We start from the raw sequence: 12,237 nt of genomic DNA, 5'->3' as shown, positions 1-12,237 counted from the left end.
GAATTCTCCTGTATGATGAGAAAGGGAAAAGGAAAAAATCAAACTGTTGGATGGGGGGACTCTGATTGAGCGGTTGGGCTTTTTTTTTTCCCTTTGGGGCGGTTGGGCTTTTTTCACCCTTTGGGGCGGCTGGGCTCGGGCCCATACAATTCATTCGTGCTAGCTCTAGAAATTGCATGCTGAGTTTGGATGTTTAGAAATTGTACTAGTAGATTTGTCTCGAATTATAGTTTTATAAAAGTATATTTTTGTTCTATTTTGCAATACTTGAAAAGCATTTGCCAAAATTATGTTTTGGAGACGGTGTCAATGTCCAAAACATCACTTGTAAGCTTCTATTTGGGAAGCAAAAGGTCTAGGTGGCAACTCAGATTTTTCCACATTTGTTTGGCAGTTGCCATGATTTCTATCATAGTTCATAGTAGCAAGGAACAGGAATACTGAATTGTCCACTACAATCAGCTACTACAGGTAACATCACTGAACTTTCCGTAATTGCAAAACCGTAATCACACGAACGAATAGATTATTAACTTAGATTTGGGTCCTCAGAAAATCAGAGCATTATCCCAATTCCTATGTAATATGATCTATTTTCATGTGAAATCTCTATGGAGTTTCCATAAATCATATCACAATGACATGATATTCATTAGCCAATTATCAACAAATGGAGTTGATAGTTATGACTGCAATAGGTAAGGTAAGGTTATGCAAAATTTAGCTGAACAGCTAATACAAGCGCGTGACGTAGACCCATGTGCCTTAAGTTTCACACAGCACCTCAATTCAAAATTCCCACATTACTCGCACAAAAAAGTTAGTGCTTCCCCTGTTACTTCAAAAACTTCAACTCAGCTGAGGTCACATCACCGCAGCACAACATATTGCCTTCTACATTAACACTCAGATGTCATGGGAAAACCAGCAGCCTTCACCATAGGGACACCATCTGTCTTGACAGTAGTAGCGGCATAGCCGCGGTTGTGGTTGCTGTTCCAGAAACTGCTGAGGTTGGTTCATTTTCCTGTGGCCATTGTAATTCTGATGATGGTTTTGGTGGGTTCCATGCTGGTCTTGAGTCATGGGCCTGCGGCCATAGTAATTTTGATTCCGGCTCTGTTGAGGATGATACTGGCCATGAGTAATTCCCCTGTAATCATAGTATCCTTGATGGTGGTAATCCTGGCCATAAGATTGGTCGCTTGAATTGAAATCCTTATTTCTTGTTCTCAAAGGTTGATGCACTTGGTGATTAACTTGGGCATATTGACGAGAACCGGAGCCACACTGGTACGCATTTGCATGCTGAGTTAACTTCCCTCGAGTTTGGAATGAGGAGTCATATTTTGGGGTATAGTAAGCGTTATTCTGATTTTGATTTCTTGGTCTTTGGGGTTGATGTGCTTGGTGACCACCTCGGGCATTTTGATGAAAATTGGAGCCATGCTGGTACGCACCTGAATGCTGAGTGAACTTCCCTTGAGGCTCGAATGGAGAGTCATCATATTCTGTGGAATTGTAAGCGTTATGCTGATGATCAAACAATTGTTCTCTGGAATCATCCGCTTCATTGTGGTTTTGATGTTTGGGGGGCAGCTGCAGGTACTTCAACATTGAAGGAGTGGGCTTTGAAGATATTTGATGATGATTGGTGTTCCCTGATCCACCATTGTGTTGGGAAGGGGCCTGATGATTTACAAATGCTTTCCTGGAAGTTCCCATCGGAACCTTCTGAGGCAGAACTTCATTTCTTTGTTGATAACCGCAATGGTGGTCCTTGAACATTTGCTGAGTACGAGTGGGATCTGAAAGCATTTTTGGCTGCGGTCCTCCATTTTTATTGGAAGAGATCTGATAACCGTTGAACTCTTGCTTAAAAGATCCTGTTGCACCCTTCTGTGGAAACACTTCATTGTGGTGTGAAGTAGTAGCCTTTGAAGATATATGTTGCTGCTTTGTATTCCCTGGTTCACCGTTTTGGGGTGAAGGGCCGTTCCTCTCACCAACCCTAACAGATGAAACAAAATTATATAGGCACAATTGAAGTAAATGCCCAAGAACTTTCTAAAAGATAGTTAGATGCCATTTTATTTTTAGTAAGAATTTACCATGTATTATATGCAAATAGACTGTACATTGTACCTTTCTTAATGTAAATATGCCAAGCAATGGAAAAGCAAGGTCAGCCTAGTAACAGGAGGATGATAGCATTAAAAAACAGTATGTTCTTTTACTAATTATCTACCATATATTAGATGCAGATGGACAGCACATATTTCGGCAGTGCAGCTTAGTGTAAATATGCTAAGCAGTGACGCAAGATAACCCTTTTCATGCAATTGGAGGGCATCATAGCAATTGCAACATTATGAACCTGTTGACATACCTTTGCTGAAGAATATTTGTGGATTTGACATTTTGCTGTGGCTCTTGAGGTGGTTTTTGGTTCATGTTCTGCAGTTCTTTGATCTTATTGTCCTTGATCCTGTTCCTGAAATGTATTAGCACCTTTCTTAAACATTACTACTGATCACGATCTCCAATCATGGCTATCAGCGCAATATCATGTCAAAATATACACCATCACACTATTTGAGCTTGCTTATTTAACCTCAGCAGCTTTTTATTCTCTTTCTCATGAATCCTGGCTGCTCTTGACTTGCGTGCCAAGTCCCCTCTTTCATGTTTTTCTTGTATGACCCTGTTTCTTTCCTCTTCATCAGGCCATGGCTGTGGATGAAAAAAATATATCAGTGCAGCTTAATCAATAATAAGGTTTCTTTTCATATGCATTGAACCTTGCTAGAGAATGCACCTGTCTCATGGTCTTATCCTTGTAAAGATTTCTGCCCTTGATGAGGAGCGGATGAAGGGGTGGCCACGGCTTGTATCCTTTACTCCATAAAATCTCAATCTACATTACATATAAATTTTTAGCACATAAAGTGGACTACAAAGATCATTGTGCTAGGCTTCTAGCTATACTGTAACCAAAGGAAGGATGCATGCTCATAGAAGAACCAAGGACTAACAGTGAATGTATGCTGTTGCTTTGCAGTGCCATAGCTTTCTTTTATTATTCTACCGGCATTGGTCCTTTGACCACATAGGCGGCCCTTGACTTCACGAGGAGCTCCCTTTTTCCTACATCAATACTCAATAGAAATAAAAAATGAAAATAAATTTAATGATTGAGGATTCACGATTCTTGATAAATACCACAAGAGTTTATGCTTGATAATTACCTTCTGTAAATGTTTTGCTCAAACATCACAACATCACCTTTGCACGCATCACCTACATGAATTATGTGCTATATAAGGGAGACAAAATTTGCACATAAACGGCACAGGAATGCAAAAAAAATACCAAATTATTATATGTTTTTTCATTATAGAAAAGTCCTAAATTAAGATCATGTAGATGTGTGGACCACTTCAAAGCTATGAGGTTCATTTTCTATAAGCACTTGAAGTCTGTGCGAACATCTAAATAAAGTCAACAAATCTGTTTAAACTTTCTTCTCAATTTCTCATCCATGTTGCAATGTATTTAATTCTACATTAGAAATAGTTTATTTCACCTTTACAGTTATGAACAAAGCTTGACACTGGGTACTTCTTCTCACCATCATTTTTCACCCTGAATGTATGGGAAGCACAACAAAGTGTGAGTACATCAAGGGCATCAGATATGATTTAAAAAAGTCAATAGTCTGCTTGTGTTATGGATTGTCAACACCAGAAGTTCAATACTAAAGTCTTAAAAAAAGGATATGACGATGAGGTTGTAGTTCATACTCTATATGCTCTCTGATTCGATTTAGGAGTAATTCCTTCTTGCCTGTCAATCTTAACTTGTGCATCCGCAAATATGCTTTACATTCGTAAACCTTCAGTTTCTCCAGCTGACCATCTGTACATTGCAACAATGCTCTTATGAGCAACTACATTGCAAATAAAAAGGAACTTTTGCACTTTTGATCCATGGAACTGTAGGCATACACACATTTACTAAACATGTTTCCACCAAATGACTTCACAACCTCTCTGCTTGTACTTACATTGACAAATGACAACAAAAGGAATAACTGAAGCTCAATCCCCTTGTAAAACAGCTACAGCATGATGAATACAAAATTATAATGTTATTTTTCGGGAAATTGTATATCAACCAAAATTTCCATGCCAGTTTCTAAACTTTTGTGCCCGAGCAGATAAATGCATAGTGAAGTTCATTGTATATCAATCAAAATTCACATGCCCGTTTCTAAACTTTTGTGCCCAAGCAGATAAATGCATAATGAAGTTCATTCCCTGCACCTTGGTATTGACATGAATGAAATTGTGCAGAGGATATTGTGTTTCATATGCTGTTACAAAACAAAAGGAAACATGATTTTCCTTTTCTATTAGCCAAGTTGGCGGTAGGTTCTCATATCATTTCCCTCAAATTTACACTTGCAGGCATAATACATAGCAGTTCCATTTCTGAATCAGTTCCACCAGCATTACCAGAAAGAAACAAGAATCGAAAACTCACCCTGCTTGAGCTGGTCCACCATGGCCAGAAGGTCAATCTCCACCTTTCCCATCTTCGGCACTGCTGGCCCTTTCCTGAATCGCGAAATTCTTCTCACATGAACCCACAATATCGCAGACCGAGATCCCTACTCTGATCCAATACGATCGCCTCGAATTGGACAGGTTTACTTCCCAATCAGAGAAGGACGAACCGGAGACCAACCCCGCTGCCTAACCTGCCCCTGCGCGCCGAGGCCGAGATGGACATCCGGCTCATCCTGGCCCGCAGCACGGCCTCCACCTCGAGGTCCCCGTCGGCGGCCGGGTCGAAGGTGGGGTCCTCGTCGGAGCCCGCGTCGGGTTCGCGGAAGTCGGAGAGGCTCGAGACCTCCGAGCCCTCGTCGTCGCTCTCCACATCCTCTTCCTCCTCCGATTCATCCGAGCCTTCATCCACCTCGCGCCGATCTTCTAGCGACCGGGGGAGGTGATCGGCGGCGGCAGCGGCGGCGGCCATGGGGGTTAACGGGTCGACCGTTGGGGAGGAGAGGGGAGTGGATGGATGGACGGGGAGGAAGGGTTTCCCCCTTTTTCGAGTTTTTTGGTTTGAAAAGTGTTTGATATTTTTGGGCTCATCGCCGAGGTTCACCAAACCGGTGGGAACCGGTCCGGTTTGACCGGTTACCGGTCAAACCGATCCGGCCCGGTTCCGGTTTGGTCCGGTACCCAACCGGCCAAAATTTAAAATTTAAATTTAAATTTAAAAAATGAAAAATTTCTAAAAAAATTCCTAAAAATACTTCAAGGTGCAATGAATCTAATAGTGTCAAATTTTCTCAAAAATTCGTTCATTTAGTATAGTTTGCGGGGATTTAAAGTTAAATTAAAAAAGAAAAAAGAAAAAAATGGGCCGGCCCATTAAAGCCCACCAGTCAAACCGGTCAAACCGGTCGGTAAACCGGTAAAACCGGCCGGTAAACCGGTTGCACGGGAGCTATTGAATTTGAATTTGAATTCAAACCGGTCAAACCGGCCGGTAAACCGGTCGGAACCGGTTGCACGTGATTTTTTGAATTTATTTGAATTTGGATTTGAATTCAACCGGTTTCCACCCGTTACCGGTCAAACCGGTCCGGTAAACCGCTACCGGAGGGCGGCGATTTGACCGGACCGGTCGGTTCAGTTAACCCTGCTCATCGCTCGCGGGTTTAATAGACGGCCGGAAGAACCATTCGGGCTGTCCGGCAGGTGCAGCTGAGCTAGGCTGATGCCTCGGTCCGGGCTCGGAAGCTCCGAGTACCAACGGAAAACAACCAAACCCTGATAAATTTCAGTTGGAAAAACGAAAAAACGTGATAAATTTGAGACGAAGTTTAAATCATCAATATTGAACTGGGGTTGATTAACTCTAGGATTTTTCTAATCTACTCACTATGTGCTATAATATAGTTACGTTAAGGAATATTCTAATAAAAAAGTTATAAGTACAATGAACGACAAAAACCATACTAGTATATATTCAAACACCAACAATCAAAACTTGGGAAAGGGCCACTAAACTTGGGAAAAATAGGAAAAATTTACACAATATTTTTCCCAAGATTTAGTGGGAAAAATCTTGGAAAAATCAATAATATTTTCTGTTTGAAATAAAATAGTAAAAATCTAAACGGGGTGGAGGGAGTACTAAATATGTTACTGTAACTGTTACTAAATATATGTCACAATTATTTTCTTTCTCAAACTTTGGACAATAATATATACTTACTTAATTATTTAAGTAAAATAAAATAAGTATCACTAAATCTATTATCAAATATACTTTAGAGTTTACTTGTAGATTTTCTGTGAGCATAAATATGTATTGAAAAGATGAAAAGTTAAACAAGACACAAAAGTTATTGATTGCATATATATTAAAAACCGGAGGTAGTATCTATAAATAACAAAGATGCCACTTTAATAGGAGTTGCTGCATAGAGCGATGAATCCAGAGCAAAATGACCCGGTATGCTCCTCTTTGGCTATTTACCGCAAGTATATATATATATAGCCTCATAATGCAACTTTCAATTCTGAATGCGGAGCAAAATGGCCCGTCTCAACTAGATTTCACCCTTGAATTCACTCGTTCTGCGAGAAACTACAATTTCCAGTCTAGTAATTAAAAAAGAATTAATGGTGCAAGTTAAATTCTAAGGTAAATCTAGAAAAAAAAATACGACCACTCCTGTCGAGTTGATAACTGAAACCCGCATGAAGGTTCTGTTAAAAAGAAGCCTCACTGGCTGAGATAAGCTCAATTCGCAATATTTTCTATTTAAATAATTTATTTTAGCGATATTATTACTACATATGAGAAAAAAATAATTTAAATTTTTTCTTGAAAGAAATGGAGCCCTAAATTGATATAAATATATACTTCTAAACTCAACATATTATTTTACCACTTGAAAAAAATTCTAACGTGCATCTTTGAAAAAAAATAAAAAATCTTCTTCTCTCTCGTCCATAGATCTAGGGCATTATTTACTGAAGAATCAGGCTAAAACCTATAGATTTAGTCCAAATGATTACATAATCTTGTTCTTCTACTAAAATATCATAATTTCATCCAAAAGTTTGAGGTAAATGGTGTCTCAATGGCTAATCCACACCATGGAGATCTAGAACTAGTTAGAGGCAAAGAGAGCTTCATTTAAGCCATAAATCTAATAAAAGAGTTTACAAATGACAAAGAATTAGCGTCAACTTACCTCCTAGAGCCCCCAACTCGAAGAAAATCAAATTTAAAACCTGCCCCCTTTTTTTCAGATCTTGGGGGACCTCCTCACCCGAGCAAACAATGGGGGTCGGGAGGAGGAAGAAGATGCCCAATTTCCCAATTTTTATAGAGATTTTTAGAGATGGGTAGGGGGTGAATCACCCCTAAAAATGTCATTTTCCAAAGCCGCTCGCCCCGTCAGCCACCCGGGTGGAGGGGTGAACCGCCCCTGCACAGTTCATTTTTAGGGGCAGCTCAACCCCCCCCCCCCCCTCCACCCCATCCGCACCTAACAGTGGTGTCTATTTGTAGGGGCGGGTGTGGGGGTGACCCGCCTCTACAAATGGATTTTCAAGAGCGACTCAATTGCTAGCAACCACACCTAGGTGACATTTTTTAGTAGAGATACTTAAATAATCCAGCAACAACATCCTTTGGGATGCTTGGGCACCACTAAATTTTGAAATCTTTGAATTGCATGCACTTCAGAGTCGACGTTGGATGGACTGCTTCCTTCAATAATAAGGCATCTCTGCTAGTCGAATGTTATTTCGGGCAACAAATTTGCTATGTGGTCTTTCTAGCGGTTTGAATCTAAGACCGATCACCCTTTTCACACTTGAGGACCAGCAAAAATAAAGCTAGTTAATGCTCTCATCATATTCACCTTCAGAAATGGGACTCTAGCACAACCAATGTTAAAAATAGCAGGCTAAGACGTTTATTGTTTAGTGATTAAGTTTTTGAGAGGCTAAGAGAAGGCTATAGCCGGATATAGCTCCCGCTAATCTTGTTTAGTGGTTTTGCAAATTGAGTAATTAAGTTCAAAATTTATATGTTCAGAATATCAAATCAAACAGATACAGGTTAGAAAGTTTATTACATCATGTACTGAAGTTTTGTACGTCTAGAGTTTGATTCCCTCATTATTGATGAAATACTAAGTTTTGTAAATGTTGGAGTTCAATACTATTGAAAATAGCAATGTATACTTGTGATTAGCTTCTAGAAGATTAGAGAGTATGTAGGAACCATAGCTATCATGCTTTATGGTAAAATATTGAATACTTTAGAAACTAGATATTTGTATAGTTAGATAAGCATGAGAAAATTTTAGAGTTAGATATTTTATAGAAAGTGTGTAGAAGATGGACACATAAAAAACCAATATGAGCGATGAAGTCCTATTAATAGGGGTGCTCCCCTCCTCTCTTGCCATACTATAGCATATGAGGTCTCAAGTAGAACATGATAAGATTGTCATGTAGAGTAATAGTGTTATAGTAGGGTGTTCACATAAACTGTGTAAGAGTATTGCGTTGTACTAAGTTATGGTGAATAAAGATTTGAGTCCTAAATAAAGTTGGTCTCCCATATTAGTGTTTAGGTGAAGATCTTCTTGATATATAGTGTGGGTATAAGGTCCGCGGAAGAAGTGTATCACACTATTTTGGTGCCATTTCTCGGCAGCCGGTGTCAAGTTAGAGGCACCAATTTCTTAACAAATACTAAAGTAACAATAAACAAAAACCAATTATATGATTTAACAAGCTAAATAACTCTTAATTTAACGGCTATAGCGGGCTATTAGAGGATTTAGTCTTTAGAAATAAAAGATGGATATCCTAGCATTCTCCTCTCCCAAATGCTATAGCGGGCTATAGTAGTGGTTATAGCCAGTCATTTTGAACATTGAGCACAACCCATCCAAATAGCTATAAGTTATCTGTTGTTGCAACCTCTCCCATACAACATCACTTCTTGAAATTTTAATCTCAATTCAAAAAGAAAAAAATCCTGAAATGCAAAAATTTGAAATTAAGAAATGAGCTACCATAATCAAGTGGGATCATCATCATGAAATGTCTGTATATAACTAATATAGATATTAGGAATTTTATCACTTACCATATATCATGAGGGACAGATCAATTGCATGATGACTTTTTGGTCAATGCTGCAATGTTAACTAGCACAGAGAAAGATTTTTTTATGTTTTCTGAAGACTATTTATCATGGTTGCACAATTTGAAACAGTAATGCTAGTTCTGTTTAGAAGGTGTGTTGTGCACCAGTCTTGTTCAATTTTGATGGCCAGGCTCCACGGATGTATTGGAATGATGTTGTGCCCCTGGAGCCCAGTGTCGAGCCTTTTGGCATGAGTTTGGAGGCGGGCAGAGATGCAGAGGGAGAGAATGGGGGAGGAGGAGCTCCACCTCCACCCTTCGAGCGCTCAGAGCCGGGTCCTCCTCCATAGCGCGGCGCTGGTGTGGACTGGTGCGGCGGCGTGCTCCCTTTTGTCGCTGATATCGAAGCTGCACCTAATTGGAGGGACTCGTCAGGTCCAAGAAACCCCCGTGTCCGTCGGCCCACGCTGGAGGCTGCGCCGCAAGCGCGCCAGCTTAGACGCACCTGCTCACGAACCTCGCCACTGTGGAAGGCACGGTGGACCAACAAGTCTGTGGGATGGCTGCTTCTTGGGTGATGTCGCCGCTGTGGTTTCAAGCAGGAGTCGTCGACAGCTAAGAAGAGGTCGAGGCTGGTGCCTCGGTCGCCGCGCCAAGTGTAGAAGCTGTCTTCTTGGGCGCTGGTGGCCCATGAACGCTCTGCGCCTCCACTTCTCCTCCCTGGCGCGCCGCCGCTTGTGCGCACAGCTGTTCTTGCTGGACAAGTGCCCACGCCGCCTTGAAGAGTCGTAGCCACCGCAGTTGATGGGGATGCCGCAAAGCAAACCTTCTCGGACGCGCCTACTCCTTCGGGGTGCGGCGGATCTCCTTCTCCTCCGACGGAAGGCCCCGGCCACGGTACCCTCGACGCCGGGCGGGTTCGCCCGAACTCTGCCTTGAGAGTGCGAGCACGAGCGCGTGCACTCGGTCTGCTCGTCGGAGTAAGGACCGGGGGGCGCCATGGTCATAGGGCCCCGGCCGCTCGAAGAAGTGGTTGTGGGGATTCGGCGCCTTGTGGTTGTTAAGGGCATCGCCATCGAGGACGAGCTGAGGCCTCTACCTGGCAGGAGGTCTGGGCCACTTGCGCACGGGGCCTAACATGTTGACGGGGACAAGACTACACGACACGACAGAGGGGAGAGAGAGGGGCTGACGGGGACGGGCACGGCTGTTGGCTACAAAACATCATCACGCTTTCTCAAATATATAGAAATTAAAATGAGTACAGTAATCAAAGTGATAAAATACAATGTTGTTACGACAAAACTGATAAAAAATACCAATATACTCCCTCCTTTTAAAATTATAATCCATTCCAACTTTCTTGGAGAGTAAAAAATTATTTTTATATTTGACCAAAATCATATAAAATAGGAAGAAGTCTATTTTTGGCCATCGAACTATTGCCCGAGTTTGATTTTGGCCATCGAACTCCAAAACCGGGTATCCTTGACCACTCAACTCTGCAAAACCGTTTACAAATGACCATTTACCCCCTCTTAAGTGGTTTTGACCCTGGTGGCCGGGGTTGGGCGCCGTGGTGCCCGAGCGGCCGCTAGACCCCGCAGAGCCGGCGCGGCGGCTGGGGTTGGGGTGGTGCAGGCGCAGCGGCTCGGCGGAGGAGCGGGGCAAGGCGAGGCGGAGGTGCTGGGCCCGCGACAGAGACAGGGGACGGCGGCGGCGGTGGCCGGAGCTGCGCGGCATGCGGATTGGGAAGAAGGGGAATGGAGCCTGACGTGTGGGACCCATCTTAGTCAGCATGCTGACATGGCTACTAGATCCAGCGTGGTAGTGAAAACCAGGGTCAAAACCACTTAAGAGGGGGTAAATGGCCATTTGTAAACGGTTTGCAGAATTGAGTGGTCAAGGATACCCGGTTTTGGAGTTCGATGGCCAAAACCAAACTCGGGCAATAGTTCGATGGCCAAAAATGGACTTTATCCTAGAAAATATTACAAAGACTTATAGCATCAAATAAATATACTATGAAAGTATTTTTAATGAAAAATATAATGATACTTATTTGATGTCATAAATGTTAGTGCTTTATTGTATAAATTTGGTCAAACTTAAAATGTTTTGACTCTTTAAAAAGGTTGGAATGACTTACAATTTGAAACGGATGGAGGGTCTATTTTATGAATTACCGACCATTGCTATTATATATGGAAAATAAGAACGTCAATATTATTAATAAAAAACATCTCATACATGCTTTTTCTATTATGCACCTAAACTGGAATAAAAATAACGCAAATACCAGAAAAATGGAACACAACATATAATATGGTTCGCTGCATACGATATATATGTAAGAGACCAAATTGCAATTCAAATGTCATTTCACACGAAATGTAGCAAAAGAAATAAAAATATAACCAGATGCAATTCATATGATTAAAATTGCACAGAGTATGAACATGCAGCCCAAGGTCGTGGCTTGAACGCAATTGATGGAACATGGCGTCCCGACCTATACCAAACAAGTTGGTAAACTGGAATAGAAAAGAATACGAGCATGCGGAGTAGAGTCTGTTAGAATAGAGCGAAATACGAGAGGTCAGGAATGGAAACACCATCACGGTGTGCATATTTAAATTAGATACCCCCTTCATTTTTTCCGAATGATCACCGGAGTGGAAAATCATCTTCACCTGAATTGCATTAAGAAGACGTGGCATAACCACAAATTAACAACCTTATTTTTTAAAAAAAATAAGGCAAAACTCTGCGGCGCACGCATGATTAATTTAGTAAAATCGGGATAAAATCAAGGCAGTCACCTAGCTAGACTGGGTCTCGACCAAAAACACCAGCACAAGGATAATTTGTGGCATCACCATGAAAACAACACCATACCTCAGCGCGAGGGCAAAGTGTGGCTTAACCATAGAAAACAACACCCGATCCTGGCACAAGGATGAATCCATGCCATAACCACGGATTACAGCGCCAGGCCACACAATAATACTTGGCATCACAAGAGCATCATCTTTAGTTTGTA

General features: G+C 41.6%; 1 protein-coding gene across 1 annotated transcript; it reads right to left on the bottom strand.

The window, feature by feature from the left end:
• Nucleotides 1–617: 617 nt before the first annotated feature.
• LOC120651158 (zinc finger CCCH domain-containing protein 62-like) lies at nucleotides 618–5,139 on the bottom strand. Its single transcript, XM_039928551.1, has 10 exons — nucleotides 4,763–5,139; nucleotides 4,546–4,619; nucleotides 3,804–3,918; nucleotides 3,587–3,645; nucleotides 3,249–3,300; nucleotides 3,036–3,147; nucleotides 2,819–2,917; nucleotides 2,615–2,733; nucleotides 2,390–2,494; nucleotides 618–2,011 (listed from the first exon to the last, which is right to left on the bottom strand). Exons 1-10 carry the CDS (start codon nucleotides 5,038–5,040, stop codon nucleotides 907–909), a joined length of 2,118 nt encoding a protein of 705 aa, XP_039784485.1. The 5' UTR covers nucleotides 5,041–5,139; the 3' UTR covers nucleotides 618–906.
• Nucleotides 5,140–12,237: the final 7,098 nt, after the last annotated feature.

The sequence above is a fragment of the Panicum virgatum genome, chromosome 9K (genome assembly GCF_016808335.1).
Source record: "Panicum virgatum strain AP13 chromosome 9K, P.virgatum_v5, whole genome shotgun sequence".
NCBI lineage: Eukaryota > Viridiplantae > Streptophyta > Magnoliopsida > Poales > Poaceae > Panicum > Panicum virgatum.
The sequence above is the reverse complement of the archived record's forward strand: the minus strand, read 5'-3'. Positions and strand labels throughout refer to the sequence as shown.